This window comes from Scardinius erythrophthalmus (genome assembly GCF_964197995.2).
Source record: "Scardinius erythrophthalmus genome assembly, chromosome: 1".
Classification (NCBI taxonomy): Eukaryota; Metazoa; Chordata; class Actinopteri; order Cypriniformes; family Leuciscidae; genus Scardinius; species Scardinius erythrophthalmus.
The window spans coordinates 35,492,209-35,511,589 of NC_138221.1; the positions used below are offsets into that span (position 1 = coordinate 35,492,209).

Consider the following 19,381-nt stretch of genomic DNA (forward strand, 5'->3'; position numbering starts at 1 on the left):
TGTATCCTCATTATTGTAATTTTTGTCCAATTTTTTATTATTTTTTTATTTCTTTATTCTTCTCTCCTCTGGTGTATCTTCCGTTTCATGTTATCATGTTGTTAATGTAATATTTGTTGACTTTTGTTTCTCTATATCTTATTAAAAAAAAAAAAAAAAAAAAGATCAGTGGTAACGTTATGTTTAGGTTTGGGAGTGGGGTTAAGGGATCTTCCATTTATCTATAAAACGGTAGGCTAAAAGGTAAATTATACAGATATCTTAATGATATGAAAGATTCATAAATATTTTACGTTTTGTAGCTGTAAAAAACGTAATAATGTTAGGTTTAATTGTTGCAGATACGTCCATATCATACGTTTCAGCATCTATCCAAACGTACAAAACGAACGTTTTCTATCTTTGAAAATTACGTGTTAATACTACGTATTAACAATGAGACCAGGCTGTCATATAAATGCATTTATGGACCTTGAATCTATACGTATTTTAAGTTGTAATACGTAAATATAGATACGTATCGAACCTGAAATAACGTCCATATGATACGTAAAAGTCACTATAATACGTACATATATATACGAATTGGATCGTTTTTATTTACGTCTAAATATGTACGTTACGTGTGTGAGATCAGGCTGGACAGTCATTGACCGTTTTTTTATGATTTTATTTTTTACAGTGTTGATTAAAGTTAAAAGAGTGCATTATTCACTTCAGTTAACATGAAAGAATAAAAGAGCACAGACAAGAGGGAAAATAGCGTTTGCCAATCAGTCTTGACCGGTTGTTGATTTTGATCAACTAGCTTGTCAAATGTGTTTAAAGCATTACTGCATGTTAGGGCTGGGTGATATGACACTATATCATAGCGATGATATAGAGTTTGAATTGATGGAACTTTTTCTAAATTGTTTACATAAATAGGCCTATTTGTGGGGTAAGTAAATTATAAAAAGTAAAATGCAGCTTTTAGTGGGCAGGAATTATTGGAACGTTGGAGTGGAAAAACAAGCACTGATGAATGATACACCACAAAAATCTTCATCTTTTAATTTTATTGTACATAAAAAATATTAATAAAAAAGGGGTAAATAGTGTCAAATGAATCTAAATTAATTCTTATTTTAAATTGTAGATACACTTTCTAATTTTAATAAACTTATAGAAACAAATAAACTTTACATAAAATAAACATAAAATTACTTAAAGGGGTCATATAATGGTACATGCACGTTTACACGTTGATTGTACTGACATGTGTGTTGGCAGTGCCTGTACACAACCATCATAAAATGATAAAAATCCATCCAGTGTTTTTTTTTAAATCTTCTTATGTTTTCCCCCATCTCAAATCAAGCCGTTCGATTTTGTGACGTCACAAAATCGACGCCCCTCCCATGATTGTTGATTGACAGCAGCGTTTCAACACAGAACCGCCCTCGCTTGTGAGCGAGCTGTCAATCATAGTCCGTGCGGACCGGCGCGGTCATTGTCGATACGCTGGAGCACTGAATTGTTGATACGCTGGAGCAGAATGGCGTCTAAGCGATTGTGGTGTTCTGTTCTTGGGTGTAATAACGAACACAGCAGTCATTTCGATGTTCCTAAATCCGAACCGCTGAAGACGCAGTGGCTGAGTTTTGTTTTCGAAGGGAATATTCCCCACGATCAACGTCAATGCTTTCATGTTTGCGCAAATCATTTCACACACCAGACTGCTTTACAGACGAGGGTCAGTATAAAGCTGGTTTTGCTAAGAAGCTGCTCCTGAAAAAAGGATCGGTACCAGCTATTCGTGTTCCTGCATACCTCAAGAATAACTGAAGTGAGTGTAACGTTTTATTAACCTTTATATTAATATTTATATTAATCTTTGCAAATCGCTTGCTGCTCGCTTCACGATGAATGCGGCTGTTTACACTCAGGGTACATTACGGCATGTTTTCTATGTACGATGTTCTCAATATAATTAATAATCCCACGTTTATAATGAACAACGCGTTATGGTTATTGTATTATTAAAAACGGTGTACGCACAGAACAGAGGGGCGGGGTGAGCAAAGCTCATTATCATTTAAAGACACATTTAAAGGCCCATCCATATTCTTTGCTAGATAGCAGCAAAGGTTCCCACAGTTTTACATACATTATGATTTTTTTTAATAGTGTTCACCACAAGTAATAGACTACATTGTAACCAGAAATAAGTAGCCTATATAAATGACTGCTATTTTGCATGCGTTTATTTGTAATTGCAAGAAAGAAAGAAAGAAAGAAAGAAAGAAAGAAAGAAAGAAAGAAAGAAAGAAAGAGAGGGCAGAGATGAGGTTAGGAATGAAAAGTCAGTAGGCCTATGTAGTTTCTTCATTCACTGTGACAATTTCACGTGTATTTTGTGTATTTTCAAAATACAAAATACTGTATTTGTATTTAAATACATTTTTTCACACAGTATTTTGTATTTGTATTTTAAATACATTTCCATGTATTTATGCCAATCTCTGAGTACATCTACAGTAAACTTCAACATTGAGTGTTTTTGATGGGGCTGTTGGAGGAGGTCGAGGTCCTTCTTCTCCCAGTTCCAGCTTTGCTTCACACCAGTACTGAGCTCCATCATCAGCTCTGTCTGGACGGATCAGGAGTTTAGATGTTTTATTGACTGGAGTCTTCATGGTGTCAGTGAAGATGGTTTGATCCACCAGAGTCTGTCCTTTGTACCAGTTGACAGTGAGATTCTGAACAGGAGCCACATTGAGAACGTCACACTGGAGCTCATACTGGTTTCCATCCATCATTGGTCCGTTGTGATTCACAGTGCTGATGGACACACTGTCTGGAGTCTCTGTGGAGGAAGATTTACACACTGATATCTGCAGTCATCAATGTACATTCATAAGACATTTCTGAGAAATAAAAGATAAAAATATCAATAGCAGAGGAACTCACTGTAAATAGTCACTGGGAGATTCACTGCACACTGTGTCTTATTATAGTTCATGATGCAGGATGGCTCTATGTCCCATTCTCTCAGTTCTGACACTCTCCATGTGATCAGACTGTCTCTGGTCATGGGCACTCCTCCCTCACTGGCTTCCCATACCATCCCTCTAAGCGGGACAGAAGTGCTGCAGTCGACTGAGACAGAACCGCCGTACTTCACAACAACTCTCTGTGGGTTGATCTGAACAGGACATTCATCATCAGCATGTGAACCTGTTAAACACATTGAGAAGGATGTGATTTAAAACTGGTGAAGATTCAGCACAGAATAGCATCACTAAAGTATTGGATTACAAGCAGCCACAGAAATAATTTTCTAAGAGTCATTAAGACCTGCAAACTGAACACTGGTCCACGATAGGCCTCTAGAGTTTTGTATTTTATAGAGTTGGGACCATGACATCTTAATAGCTAGTGAAAAATGTAAATATATACATTTATGTAATAGATGGGTTTCATCTATCGTCATATGCAACAAAAAAGCTTTACTAATACAGTAAAGACAACTTTTGGCACGGCTAGTCCAAACTCAAACATGTCAACTGAATAGAAATGAATTTACCACTCCCAACTCTGTTAATTTAGCCCACAATAAAGTAACAGCTAAACTTTAAAACATATTTAGTCTCATTCCAGATGCATCGGAATAATAAAAGAAAGAATTAAGTCAACATACAAACCTGTGAAACTCAAAAGCTGTGAAACTGCCAAGAGATAAAAAAGTCCAAAGAAATGTTGAAGCATATTGAAAACCAATTGATCAGAAAATACTGTAAATAAGATCCAACTTTATCACTGTAACTCAGAGTGCAAGTCTGTGACTGAAGCTGTAGCTCGAACAACACAACAGTGAAACAAAAAAATAACTAACCCCACCCATAAACTATTTTGAGAGGAAATTCCACTGGGTTGAACTCAGGAACATTACGTAATAATGGATGACTTCAAAACATACTCAGAAACAAAATAAAATCTAGAAATAACCGGAATCCTTGCAATGATAGTATTACCCTAATCAGACAACCAGGGAATCTGTAGATGAGACACTGATATAGCTCGTGGTATTTTTGGTTCATAATTTGATGCTCTCACAGAAATTTTACAAACAAACAAACAAACAAACAAACAAAAAATAAAAATAAATAAATAAATAAATAAAATCTTAAGTTTCTCTTAAAAAAAAATTTCCAAGGGGTCCTTGGCCTGAAAAAAGCTTCTGTTTCATTGCCCACAGCGCCCACCTGTGGTAATTGCAGGATAGAACAGGAAAAACACAGAAACATCTGACTGACATCAACTGTAAGTGTTCATCCACAACATTTAGGGATCAGTTTAGGGTTCCTTCCACCAGAGCTTCCAGGTTGGCCTTTGTTGGCCCCTCCTCAGTTGGACTTTTATGATGCATGTACAGTAGTCAACATTTGAAGTGGATCAAAAAAGTTCATCAAAATTGTCCTAAGACAAGAACGGGTAGGCTATTGCTCGAAAACCATTTAGAACTTTGATCCACTTCAAATGTTGACTACTGTATTATTAAACACATTTGTTACCTACAGTATGTATGTATGTATGTATGTATGTATGTATGTATATCACTGATTCTTGAAATAAGGGACAAAACAATGTTACAATTTGCCTTAAGAAACAATAAATTGTTTAATTTAAAAAGGCTTTAAAAGTTGGATATGAAAGACTTGTGTATGTTTATACCTGTAACGTCTAGGCAAGGACGAAGTGGAGATAGAATCCAAGTGCAACACTTACTTTAATAAAACAACCAAGAAACCTTGGTCAAAAAACAGAACAACAGAACTCAGGACTGCAACAGGAAACAGCTACATGAAACAACGACCGAATTTATAATTTTATAAAATACCGGCACTGTACTATGAAAGGCCATGCAAATGAACTCGTCCTCTGTAGAGGTCACAGTATCAAACTGCAAAAAAAAAAAAAAAAAAAAAGTGTTTTAAAATGCTCAAAATGCCCAAATATGAATATGAGGTTAATTGGATGGCCTAATAAAATATCACAAAATACTTAAAGTGAACATTTCATTATTTTATACATTAACAACAACCTTTCAAAATCTGTCATCAATTCATGTCAACTCCGTCAGATATGTTTCAAATTTGAAATAAATCAGGCATATTTTGGTCAGCTTTAACCCTGAGGACCTCCTTTGACTTTTTTTCTGTTGATGGATGCAGCAGTCCAACACATGGTCTCCTAAGTTTAATTTTTTTTTTTTAATCCCTGTGGTCACAGCTCTTATGTGTCAACACTGTCTTCAAAGTAGGGATGATTTTAATCAAGTGATTTTATCAAAAAATAAAAGTTGGTATTTTGGTTTAGTTTAGTGGCAGCTGGCAACTAAGGAAAATCAAAATGGCTACCATTTATTAGACATGATTTAGTTGGGAAAACATGTTGTTTTGTCAACTCCATCAGACGTCAACTCCGTCAGATATTTTGTCTGACGGTGTTAACATGTAAGCTGACGGAGTGGAAAAGTGCTCCAAAATACTCATTAAGTAATTTATAACAACTACATAACATGATAATATGATCTAAGTATACATGTTGATTGACTTAAAATATGTTAATATATCCAAATGCCATAGAATAGCTTTAATAAAAATTGTAAAAATTTAATAAAAATATTGTTTTTATCTGTACTGTAGAAAGACATGGCTAGACAAAAACTGTCAGTGGAGGAGCAAAGAAAAAAGAGAAACAGAGAGTTCCAGATAAAAAGGAGAGAAAGAATTAACAGTAGGCGCGTTTCCATTAGAGATTTGCGCAAAACTTTTGCCATTTTTTCTAAATGTTGACAAAAAACTATTGCGAAATGACAGAGTTTCCATTAACCGATGTTATGCGACTAAAACTTTTTTCTCTCGCGATAAGTCATTCCAAAAATCATGGCAACAGACATTGTTAGATTTATGTATATCCCAGCCACTGCACTAGCCATTATTATTATTATTATTATTATTATTATTAATGTATGGAGACGTATGTGTGTTATCCAGTCATTAATGGCAAGGAAAGACCCTTATACTTGTGAGTGGCACATTCAAGATATTTCTGGTTGTTTCTCCCTCATTTCTGCTTCAGATCTTGATTGTGGCACTTATTTGAGGCTTAGAATCCAGTATTCCTGTAATTCTTTTGTCTTTTATGAATTTAATAAAGAAATCTGTCTCGTATTCTGTCTAAACATACTGTGTCCTCTACGTCGGGTGACTGTAAATGCGCAAAAAAAAAGGGTTCCATTGCAGTTTTGCGAAATATTTCTTTTTTGAATTGCCCAAAAAAAACACCCCATGCGAGCGTAAAAACTTTTTTGAAATAAATGAGAGTTATTGCGAAATTGACGTGTTTTCATTGGGCGTATTTTCAATTTGCGCAATTTGAAGGGTAATGGAAACGCGGCTACTAACCCAGAAAGCAGAAGAGACCAGTTAGAAAAGGAGAGACAGATGGAAGGACAGGGCCCAAAACAAAAAATTAAAACAAGTAGGAGAATTAGGATGAAGAGCAAAGAGGCACCGCAGAAAGTATTGGAGAAAAGCAGAGAAAAGGTCTAGAGCTATGCAGAATAGATGGCTAAATGAAATAGACACCCCATCAGAAAGTCCTCTGGACCAGACTTTTGAGGGCGAAGGGCTGGAGAAGGCAGGCAGATTACAGGGAGAAGAAGAGGGTCCAGGCAGAAGGGAAGTGTATTCGGCGGGAAAACTCGTGGAGGTTGAAGGGCAGAAGGTTTTTGGGCAATGACGGACTGCAGGCAGAATCGATGAGGGAGGATGACAAGGAGGAGACGGAAGTTCGCCGGGCCATGGTGGAGCAGAGGGTTCAGAAGGACACTGCGAAGCCGCTGGTTCGGGTAACTGAGGTGTAGACGGGGACACAGAAGGGCACGGTGGAGACAGAGGGACTGAGGACCAAGGAGTAGAAGGGAGTGAGGAGTCTAATGGAGCCGGGGAGACGAAGGAACGAGGCGAAGCCAGATAAGTGCAGTCTAGAGGTGATTGAAGGTCGACGAGCGACCAAGGCGGATCCGGGGGGACGAGGAATCCTGGTGGAACTGGTGAACTGATGGGCCACAGCGGAGATGAAGGAGGTAGGAGCCAAGGGTGAGCTAGTGGACTGATGGGCAGATGTGGAACCCTGGACACGGTGGCTGAAGTCGGATCCCAGGCATCCACTGTCCAAGATGGTGCTGAGGACTGGAAGCTCCTCAGTGAGCCCACCATTCCAGTGGTGTGTAGAGGGCGAGTGATGGGGCTGACAGGAGGCAGAGGAGATGAGGATGGCTGCTAGATGATGGTAGGATGCGGGAGAGGGAGGTTGGGTGGGAATTCAGGCTCAGGAACCGACTCAGGCGTAGTGGCGACCATCTCCACTGAGGGCTTGGGCGGCGAGGCGGTGGCCATCTTTGCCAGAGACGGATTCTCAGGTGTGGCCTGAGACGAGACCTCAGGCATGGCAGCGGCCATCTTGGCCGGAGACGGATTCTCAGACGTGGCGGTGGCCATCTTGGCCGGAGACGGATTCTCAGACGTGGCGGTGGCCATCTTGGCCAGAGACAAAGGCTCAGGCGTTGCTTGAAGCTCAGCCTGGGCAGGCATGACTTGAAGAAGCTCAGGCTTCAAGCCTGTTTCGAAGCCTCGACACAATACGGCACATTTGCTTCAACTGTTTCAGTGTTTCACAATGCCTCTGTCCACCCAGTTACAAGCCGATCTGCAGGATTCAGTAGGGTACGGAGAACGCCTATTTTCTCCTTAATTCAGTCAGTATATAATTACCAACTTTTTGGGTATGGTCGGTTCTTCTGTCACGCTTTGGCTGCATGAGGCACGTCCAGGAAGACCAGGAAGACGGATCAGGCTTAAATTCTATTTATTGACGAACAAGACACGTACCAAACTTAGCAAGCAGTATAGACTAGAACCGACAACAGAAGTGACAACAGGTGCACATGGTGAAACCGATTAACAAGGAAACACAAGCACAAACACAGAAGACAAAACAAAGTCCAAGACTGGTGTCACAGTGACACTCCCTTTGCCATGTCAAAACTAGGTAAATATCTTTAATCAGTTTGATTCTCGATTAGTTTGTCAACACCGTCGATTGTGTGTCAACACCGTCAATTGTGTGTCAACACCGTAAGATGGAGGTTTTTCATTTTTTATAAAAAAAATTGTTTCTTTTGTTCAATTGAGTGTGTTCATACATTAAAACACCAACTTATCTACATGCATCAGTGTTTTGTGTGCACAAAACCACTGATTGTATAAATTAAAAATAAAAAAAATAGTAAACTAAATGAAGGTAATTTAAAATGGCTTATTCCAAAACAATGTAAAATAATATTAAAAGTGTATATAATGCAATGTATCACTTAACTTTGCTAAATCACACCATTTCTATACACTTAAAGACTTTACAGTGTTATTGAATTGATCAAACACACAAAAAAAACTAATTTTCATGTGTCAGACGGAGAAACATCTTTTTTTTGTTAAAAGATTTAAAAGATTTTTGTTTGTCACTTTTCAAAAGTACTTTTTTCCCTTATCTCAAGAATCAATGATTTATTCTACTTGCATTTATAAGTACATTTGTAAGAACTCTCCCACCATCTATTTTTAAAATGAATTATGAGGATTAGCTGCCCTGAGTCACCTGTTCATAGGTGTAAAATTACTTTCATGAATTGGCCAATCACATGCACTGCTAATGGCCTGTTTTCTTCAAGAATTCATACGAATTGGGCAATTCATAAAATATGTACGATTTAGAAAAAATCGTACTAATTTGTATGAGTGAGGTCGTATGAATTCGTATGAATTAGCCACCTCGTAGAGTTCGTACGAATTGCCGTGATATCAGGCTGGTTCTGATGACACTGAATATATCATTGATATAAATTGATACAAACAGTTTTGTATGTCATTTATGTCATCTCTGAATTGTTTGCAAACATAATAATAATAATTAAAAAAAATTCACTCACTTTCTCCTGGAGATGAGGACTATGCAAATTATACACCATCATAGGCTAGTTGTAATTTTATGTCATAAACAACAACTTGAGACATGAAAGCATCTGATTGGTTCTTTACATTCGCACCGAATGGCAGTGATTGGTCAGAGTTTTTACTGTCCTACAGCTGCTAGAGGTCAGATTTTTTTCATTCCTTTTTCTGAACACATAAAGTATTGACTACTATCAGAATGGAAGGACCATTTCACCCAGTATATAAAAAAAGGTTTCTGAACAGGATTACCTACCCTACCTTTAACACAGTTGACCATATGGCTGAATACACAACATGAAACTATTCGCAATATTGTTTTCAGGAAAAGGTGACAAGAAAGTATTTTAATAGCCTATTATTTTCAAGAAATTATAAATGACAAAATATAAGACAGGAAAATAGTCTGTCACAAAATGCAAAACAATGTAGGTGCATTTTCAAATGTTTTAACTAGGGCTGTCGGTACCAATTATTTTTTATTTATTTATATATTTTTTGGTAATAAAGATAGATCTAAGTGAACAATAGCCTTTAGTATGACTTAAATACATATAACAAATGAGGCAATAATAATTGGTTCAAATAAAGTATCAAAAGTGATTAAACATATTGTTTTATTCAACAACTATTAAAATTTCAACACTATTAAAATACATGAAAAAATGTATAAACAATGAACTTATGTAGCCTATATTATGTATTATAATATGCCAGCAGAGGGCGCCAGAAACCTGACGATTGTTGTTACTCTTAACATCAAAGAGCAAACCATTGTTTATCTCATGTTTAATTGCACTTAATCTGTAATGTTTGGCCACATCTTTGATAGAAATGATATAGCCAACAGTTTGGTTTTGAAACCTCAAACATCAATTTGCATATTTAGAATTATTGGTTCATTCTCGTGTTGTTGGTGTATGCTTTTAAGTTGCTAAATCAGTTCAACAGCAGAAGTTTCGTCCATATTCCCAAATGCACGTTAATGTGGGGAAAATACGAAGCATAGAATAAAATAATACAAGGACCGTACATTTTTGCTACAAACTCAACTCTGTTGAACAGAATACCAGAGGGTTAATGGGATAGGATCTTTATGTTGTCCCACACCCGCATTTAATTTTCTTTCTTATTTGGAAAATAAAAATTACATGGAGACTTATGGAAGACTTTTCCAAATATGATTTTTGGGATTTCCTAAGATAAACACAATGATGTGGGAAGTGATCTGTAATCTCTTAAATTCATGCACCTGTGTATACTGAAATGCAATACTACTGGAGTTGTAGGTTCACACAGAGTGGGGGAAGAAATATAAATTTAGACTGGAGACATTGATAGAAAAAGCCGGCACTTTACTACACGACAATACAATACACAGAACAATTATTCAGGTGAAGGAGATTCTTGCGAATGACAAAAGGTAAGTAATAAAAGTAAGGTCTTCTTATATTTCTTTTTAATTAGAAATTAGTTTAGAAATAAGTTAGTGTAGTGTAGTGGATCAAGTTGAGTTTGATAGTCTATGAGTATATTAATAAAAGGTGATTAATTAATTATAGCCCACTTATTTAGGATTTGCTAATTTAAATGTTAACTCTTTTTTCACAGGTAAGCAAAGTAAAAAAAAAAAAGTAAAAAAAATATCATGACATTGAACACAAAATAAAAACAAAACACAAATGTGGCATAAGGAAGCAAGTCACCAAACGCAGGTGGTGAGAATAAACTAGTGTTTATTAACTCTAATAAAGTGTGGGTTGCAAAGATGAAGTTAACGATCGCAATATCCATAGTGAACCCGCTTATACAGAGAAATGCACATAATGGATTACATAATCAGAGAGTAGCCTTTTCTTTTCGTTTTTAATTATTTAGTTTAAAGACATTTCAAGCTTTGTGTATTTGATGTATTTCTCATGTCTGTGAGGCATATGAGTTTCGGTGAAGTTAGGATGAGATGCGCTCCAGTTAACGTGCAATGTAAGTGACCGCGCCGGGGCCTCCATGCGCTCTCAGAAAATAAAGTACATAATTGTACCTTTAGGGGTACAATGGCTTGTCACTGGGGCTTTACCCTCAAGGGTACACTATTGTACCTTAACCTTTAAAAGAAACGGTACATATATGTACCTTTAATGCTTTTTGACCCTCAAAAAAGGTACATATATGTACCTTGAGGTCCAATAATATGGGGTACGTGAGTGTAGATTGTACCTTGGGGGACAGAAATGGACTGACTCCTACTGTACCCTTATTTCTGACAGTGTTCATGATTATATTGCCTGCTATATTTGCTTCTTATTTATCAAATCCATGCAACTGGTTGATGAAAAAAATATTAAAATTAAGATACAATTTATACAAAACGAAATTCACTTTAAAGAAATGCTACCTACAAAACAAAACTTAATGAAGTGGTGGTGGTCTCCCGATATATTGCGCATCCAATCTTACTCATGCTGTTCACTTTTCATTATCAACATAGATGGAGAAAAAATAACATTATAATATTGTAACAAATATGAAACTAAATGCGCTTATATAATGGCTACAACACGTATAGGTCTAAAGACTCTCTATTTGATTCTCTATCACATTCAATTAATTCTGAATTTTGCACACATAAGTTCAAACTAAGGCATTTATTAGTGCATAGTAAAGCATATCTGAAATATTTATCAAGCTCAGCCCTGGAGAGGTCTTTGACTGCATGTCGATGGGCCTTCCCTCGCACTCCCATCTCCCTGAGTAGCCTGGATGTTGAGGTGGCTATGAACCCTATGCAACCTACTTCCACTGGGCGTATGTTTGCTTTCCAGCCTTGTTGTTGGGCATCGGCTGCAAGTTCAGCGTACCTCAGCCTTTTCCGTTTGTAAGCCTCCTCCACTGCACCTTCCCAGGGCACAGTGAGCTCGATAATGTAAACAAGCTTGAGTGAGGCTGACCATAGAACAAGGTCTGGTTGCTGGTTTGTAGCTGTGATCTCAGCTGGGAAGACGAGTTTCTTGTCCAAGTCTGCCAGCAGCTTCCAGTCCCGTGCTCTGCCCAGCTGGCCAGTGTCTGGTCTTGTGGTGGTGAGGCTGGCTTGACCCTCGCCTTCCCGAACAAATGGTGTCGGCTGCCACCGGGAGGACGGGAGAGGAAGGGCATTCACACTTGTCCGTCGACTTTCTAGCACTGCTGCAAGACTCTTTAACACCTGGTTGTGCCGCCAGGTATAACGGCCTTGGGTGAGGCTGGTCTTGCATCCCACTAAGATGTGCTTCAGTGTTGCTGGACTTGGGCATAGAGGGCACGTGGGGTCTTCGATATACCACTGGCTAAGGTTTACGGGGGACATCGTAGGCAGCTCTGATGGTAAAACTTGCCCTGAATGCCTAAATCTCCCACAACTCATTCCAGAAGATCTTCCTCTTCTCCACTCCTTTCCATGCCATCCACTGTCCTTGCTTCCCGACGTACCTCCTGGACCACCAGCTTACGTCTCTGAGATGTAGAGGCCTTGCTCCACGCTGGTGTACTGGCCCCAAGGCCAAGACCACTCCTCCCCTTCTGCGCTCGGCCCACGATGTCCTTGTGTCTGAGTGCTGCCTTTGCCTGCTCAGTAGCAGCCAATGGGGTCCACTTCCTCCCAGTGGCCAGTAGGGGGGCAGCTTGGGCTATGAATGTATCACACAAATCCAGCAGCATTATCTCCAGTCTGACTTTGGCGCACTTGTACTCCTCTGTCAGACTGGAAATGGGCAGGTGTAACATCCCTTTGCCGTAGAGCCCAATTCTGCTGAGGCACCTGGGAAGGCCAAGCCACTTCCTTATATATGAGCTGACCAGTCTCTCCAGCTTCTCAACCTTTGAGAGCGGGACTTCATAGAGCAGGGCTGTTCAATTAGCTTCATTCGAGTGCCGGATTATTAAATCTAAAAGTTGAAGAGGGCCGGTGGGTTTAGCTGATTTATTGAAACATTATTTATTACTTATTGAAACATAACCGTATTAATAAAAAAGCTAAAGTAAACCTAAAAAAGCATTGTATTTACTTGGAAATGTGGTACCCAACAGTATGCACATTTATAAGACCATAATAAATAACTTATTTACAGTTGTGTACAAATATATAAATTATACATCCTCATAGCTATTGTAAGAATGATTTTATTCTTTATAGGCTTAAATTATAGGCTTAAATAAAAAATTCTGACAGTAAGACTTGGTAACCACAGGTAAAACCATGCATGGCTACTCATTCATTACCACTACAGAGAAATGCTTAAAAACAGGTAAAAACTATACACACAACGATTTATAAATTCCTCTACCCACCTAATACATCTAATGCAATATAATTTACTATTAGGGTTGGGCAGGGACGGACTGTGGCTAAAAAACAGCCCTGGATTTTCTCCCAAATAGGCCCATCATCCGGCCATTCGCCTCTAGCCGTGTGCAACAGACACTAGCCAGGATGTCCTGATACTATGCCACAATACTGTAGCCTATCAGACAAGGTATTCACAGCAAGTAACATCTCAAAACAATGATGATAATTGGGGTTGTGTTTATTAATGAAGCCTCAGCCTTCAAATAAAAACAAAAAATGTACAATGCCATAAAATACAAATAATGAAATGTCACTGGCTACAGAAACCCCAAATTACACAAACTTGTAATTAAAAAACATATAGTTACTATATACCAGGGTCCAACCTTTTTCTGTGCGAGGGCTACCTCAAGGGATAAAATAATCTAGAAGGGATTTTTGTTTGTTATTCTCAAAAATATTTATCATACACATTTAACATGGTGGTGCTTTTTTTTACTTTTCACCATCATATGCGAAATAATAAAATTTCTTGATATTCTGGGTCAGACTTACAAGCAAAAAAAAATCAACAATTCCTGAAAAATTATGAACGTAGCCTATTTATTGATATTTTTTTGTTGATTTTCTATAAACCTATTGTGTGTTATCAAAAACAGTAGCTCAAACATTTAGTATAAATATAAATGCAAAAAAAAAATAAAAAATAAACTGCCATAACTTCTAAACAAAAACATTACTGCATAACATTTAATACATTTATACTATATTAAAGTCCAACTGAAATCAAAATTGACCCTATTTACTTTGTTAGCGCATATAACTAGTCTTGTAGTGAAAAATGAATCCATGCAAGTTAATACACAGAAAAAAATTGTTTGCCGTCGTAATCTTTAATTAACACTGCATGAAAAGACTCAAATCCGGCAAAATACGGGCATGGTAAACTCCTGTGTAATTTGATGTTTGCCGGATGTATGCGGGAAAAAGCGGATCAGAGTAACATGGAACAGTATATTTCCAGATAAACCCGGAAACCTCACATATGCGGACATATACAGGAATCCGTGAAATTTCACGGACATATACAGCTGAAATGCTGGGTGTGAGAGCAGGGCCGGAGTGGGGCCACTTTTCAGCCCTGGAGTTCAGGCCCAAGACCGGCCCACTTTTTCCATGGTGGAATTCCAAATTAGCACTTTTTCCAATTTGGATAAATGAAGCAACAGTTCAGCTGAATGAATGAATGAATGAATGAATGAATGAGGCATTTATATAGCGCTTTCATATGTACTACTGTACACCCAAAGCGCTTTACAATCATATCAGGGGTCTCTCCTCAACCACCACCAGTGTGCAGCATCCACTTGGATGATATTACTATTGCTATTACTATTGTGTAGTTTGTATTAATACTATAGTTCAAGAAATAATGTAAAGGTTAAATAATAATTCACTTAGACATTATAAGAAGCAATTGCGACTTTATATCACACAATTCTGACTATATCTTGCAATTCTAAATTTCTGACTTTAAAAAGAAGCAATTGCAACTTTATTTCACGCAGTTCTGACTTTATATCTTGCAATTTCTGACTATAAGAAGCAATTGCGACTTTAATTCACACAATTCTGACTTTATAACACGCAATTGCGACTTTATATCTCACAATTTTGACCATCTCGCAATGCTGACTTTATAACACGCAATTGCAACTTTATTTCAGGCAATTCTGACTTTATATCTCGCAATTCTGACTTTATAACACGCAAGCGACTTAATATCACGCAATTCTGACCATCTCGCAAAGCTAACTTTATAACACGCAATTGCAACTTTATTTCAGGCAATTCTGACTTTATATCTCGCAATTCTGACTTTATAACACGCAATTGAGACTTTATTTCACGCAATTCTGATGTATTCCGAGATGTAAACTCGCAATTGTGAGATAAAAAGTCGCAATTATCTTTTAAAATGTTTTATTCTGTGGCGGAAACAAGCTTCCATACCTCCTGGCCTCTTCCTCCCATCCATCCTCCCTGACGCGTACCGTTACGGTAGGGCCGGCCCAGCTATCGGTAGGCGCCGGCGATGCCGCGGGCCCGCGGCCGCAGTAGCCTACCTAAAAACGTTTTGGAAAAGACTGGCTGTGGACCCAACCAACTCTGTAGTAGGGGAGGGGAGAACTCCCTCACATGGTACAACCCATGCAGAGACTGCGCGCTGCAGTATCAGAAGGCGGAACGTGTAATGTTACTAACGTGACATTGAAATGTGAAGAAAAAAAAAAAAAAAAAAAAATCCTCGACCGGCCCAAAAGTGAAGCGGCCCACCGGGAATTCTCCCGATTCTCCCGATTACCCAATCCGGGCCTGTGTGAGAGGACTGACAACTGTTAGGTGTGAAGACATTTCATATGTTAATGACTGACACTAAAGGTGCTGGCTGTTCTCAGAGGGAGGGGTGGCCAGGGAGGACTTCAGGGTTGAGAATGATCTCTGGATTACTATAGGCTAAAGCAAACAAGCTTTTTGTACAGAAAAATAAATAAATTCTTAAGGACCTGAAACACAAAACCGACGTCAAAGAACTAGCAATGACTAAAGCCGACTCTAGGGTTGGCTCACGTCGCCTGTGTCAGGGCCTTAAAACCACTGCATGAAAAAAAGTCTCTTAATCAAATATTTTTTATAAAAACAGGACAAAATAAACACCCAGTCTGAACATATACGTTCACAAAAACATCTGAATATTTAATGAAATAAACAAAGGAATTTAATTAGTGCTGGGAAAAAATTAATCGCATCCAAAATAAAAGTTTGTGTTTGCATAATATATGTGTGTGTACTGTGTATAATTATTCTGTAAATACACACATATGCATGTATTTAATTAAGAAATATCTGCATGTATATACTGTATATACATTTATACACAATTTATATTATATATAAATATAAAAAAAAAAAAAAAATCTTAAATATATACATGCATATGTGTGTATTTATATATACAAAATAATTATATACAGTACACCCACATATATTATGCAAACACAAACTTTTATTTTGGATGCGATTAATCGCGATTAATTTTTTTCCCAGCAATAAATTTAATGGAACAAATAAAGAAAAATGAACCAAACATTTCAGAATATCTCAAATTTTATTGTGAAGTTTTACAAATTGCAGACAACAACAATTGTCACCTTTTTTACAATTGGCTTTTAGCTTGCTTAGTTGGGGAAATTTAATTTAATATTCAACAATATTATTGATCTGCCTGCGTTGACACTATTATATGAGATCTGAGCTGAGCTGGACGATGACATCACGGTTTTCTCCAAAGTGGCTATATATATCCACATTTAAATTTATTTATTTATTTATACAACAAAATGAATCACCACTGAACTGACTTAAGCTGGACTGTGAAGCTATTTTCTTCTGGAAACAAACTGTCTTGCATTACTTTCCTGTTATCTCTGTAAAGCTACTTTGAAACAATCTGTATTGTAAAAAGCACTGTATAAATAAAGGTGACTTGATATTTATTCAAAAGGTAGAAGGAACCTGAGCTTTTCTACTCCACTGAATTGAAGACCGAGGTCACTACAGTTAAAATCTCTTGCTGATTTAATCCACCTTTAAACTATTAATGTCTATGAACAAATAGCCTATGTATTTTTATGTTTGTGTGCCTCAGCGTTTCTGAGTGAACACCGCTGGTTTACTCACTATTTTAAAGTGTACTGTCGATCACGTGATATGACGTCATGACGCGCAGCTGACGTTACCTGAAAAATCTGTCCAAGATGGCTACCCTCTTGAGCGACGTGTATCAAGAATGAAACAACTTGTAAGTAAACCAAAACACTTCAAAACTACTTTGCTTGTTGTAATATTGTAAGAATATCATATTACACGTGATATTTGACTTAGACGAGGCTATTTTTAAGTTGCAAGCGCGGTGCCGCGGGCGCGATTGCCGTCAGTCCGCCTGCTAGTTACAGATAATATCCTGTGTACTGTTAATGTCGTGGCAGGGCAATAATGTTAACGTTAGTCAATAACTCTTTTCAGCAAGCGATAGTCCTTCTGTTTTTGAGTGTGTTGCTGCTGTTTGTGTTAAGCGCCCTGCTCTGGCAAGTACAATGTGATGTTATCTACATGCTGATGCACCCAAATGAGCTAGTGGCTAACGTTAGCAGTTACGTTAACTTTTACTCAAACAAAGTTAAGGTTATGGACATAATAGTTACCGAATGAACTATGCAAGTTTTTATTAAACCCTTTACAAATGTCTTTTCATTATAGGTTTAAGTGGAAGGAGTGCAGTGAGCATCCCCAAAATCAAGGTGACTCAAATGTTAATTTAGTCTGTAACTATTTTTCACCATTTCTTTTATTTGGAGCCAAATTCATTAGCATCAATCAAACGTCTCTTAAAAATTAAATCTCTTGCTGTCTGTTTTTGTGTGCATGTGCAGACCTACATTGTCACCAGAGAGCAACTTTATCGGTAAGTTACATTCACTTGAAATTCTGTATCATTAATTTGTCATTAAAGAGGTTGATTGCATAATTTGACTGGTTTCATATTGATTGTTTTATCTGTGCAGGTGAAGGACTTCTTGGGGAAATGGCCGGCTCTTCGGATTGAATCACAGGTAAAACAGACTCACTTCTCTTTTCTGCCACTCTTCACACATATTTCACTGCCAAATTTTTAATATGTATCACATTCAAATGGAACAGCAAATGCCACTATTCACTGTGTGTAAGAACTATCACTTTGTATGTGACCATGTTGCTCAACAATGTATTTTAACGGAACATGTTGCATCACAAATGTGTTTTCTGTTGCAAATCGAGTATTAGTCTTTTTATATAATTATTTTTGTTTGTTTTTGTAGCTTTGTGCTGAGTTCCAACGCATCACAAACGTCAACATACGGAACCAGTTCTATGCTGTGCTTGACCAACACACACCTGCACTGGTGGCCTTGTATAGGCAGAAGGCGGCACGAACCGGTAAGATATCAGAGGCGCTGAGTGACATCTTAAAGACTTATGAACTGATATGTTTTGTCTCTTATGTTTACTGTGATGGCCAACTTATTCAAACTGAAAATTCACTTTTGAGGTTCTTGCAGATTGTGAATCCATTTAAACGCTTTTTAATTTCAAACTTTACAGGAACCCGTAAAGCGCCTCCATAATTCAGAGAACAACCCACACAAATACGATCCACAAACCGGGTAAGACTGCGTATTGTATACTGTAAATGTTAGTTTAATCTACCACTATATGGATTTGAAATACTAAAACTGAATTTCATTAATGATGCCTGCAACTTTTTCCCCCAGAATAAATTCATCACATAACCTGGCTGTGACCACTTATCTCTTCAAAGAATTAAGGACAACTTTTACAGACGTTGACCCTGAATGTGCAAAAGGTAATCTTAAAGATGTTGTAATCATTTTAATGTCCTCTGTTTTACTTAGTTTTATTGGCATTACATTTATTTATGATTAATTTAACAGGTTGCAAGACGTATTTTGAGACTTTGCGGAGGAAGTATTCTTTGGCTCAGCCTGAAAAGGCCAAGAAAAGAAACACTATGAAGAACACTGCAAAGAATGTAACTGTCCTCCTCTCTGTGTTTTAGTGGTTAAATTACTGTCATGTTTTGCAGTTGCTGGAGACCATGTCCAGTGTTGTACAAACCCAACACATAAAGGGAACTGTGGAAGACTGCAACAATAGAACTGATGTCTGATGAAGATGCTATTGTTGATGGAAGGCCAGTGTGGATGGTGAGGTCTCCACCAAACAGAACCACAGAGTTATCTGCTCTCTGCCAGGTACTACAAACCAGACTAGAGGCTGACCCACGCTACGTCACACCACCAGTGCATCATGGCAGTTTGAAAAAAATTAATATTTACATATATACACTTTAATTTCTATATTTATTTATTGATTTTAAATT

The 19,381-nt window shown here is 37.6% G+C and overlaps 2 protein-coding genes across 2 annotated transcripts; one reads left to right on the top strand and one right to left on the bottom strand.

Moving 5' to 3' along the window:
• Positions 1–678: 678 nt before the first annotated feature.
• LOC308686487 (intercellular adhesion molecule 1-like) lies at positions 679–4,069 on the bottom strand. Its single transcript, XM_081358713.1, has 3 exons — positions 3,687–4,069; positions 2,953–3,219; positions 679–2,848 (listed from the first exon to the last, which is right to left on the bottom strand). Exons 1-3 carry the CDS (start codon positions 3,748–3,750, stop codon positions 2,493–2,495), a joined length of 687 nt encoding a protein of 228 aa, XP_081214839.1. The 5' UTR covers positions 3,751–4,069; the 3' UTR covers positions 679–2,492.
• Positions 4,070–15,980: 11,911 nt separating this feature from the next.
• On the top strand, positions 15,981–19,168 carry LOC308695959 (uncharacterized protein; the record flags this gene model as incomplete). The annotated part of the gene is made up of 7 exons (XM_081374260.1): positions 15,981–16,001; positions 17,874–17,905; positions 18,300–18,417; positions 18,583–18,644; positions 18,753–18,844; positions 18,933–19,030; positions 19,085–19,168. The coding sequence occupies 7 exons, from the start codon at positions 15,981–15,983 to the stop codon at positions 19,166–19,168; spliced, it is 507 nt and encodes a 168-aa protein (XP_081230386.1).
• Between the last annotated feature and the right edge of the window lie 213 nt (positions 19,169–19,381).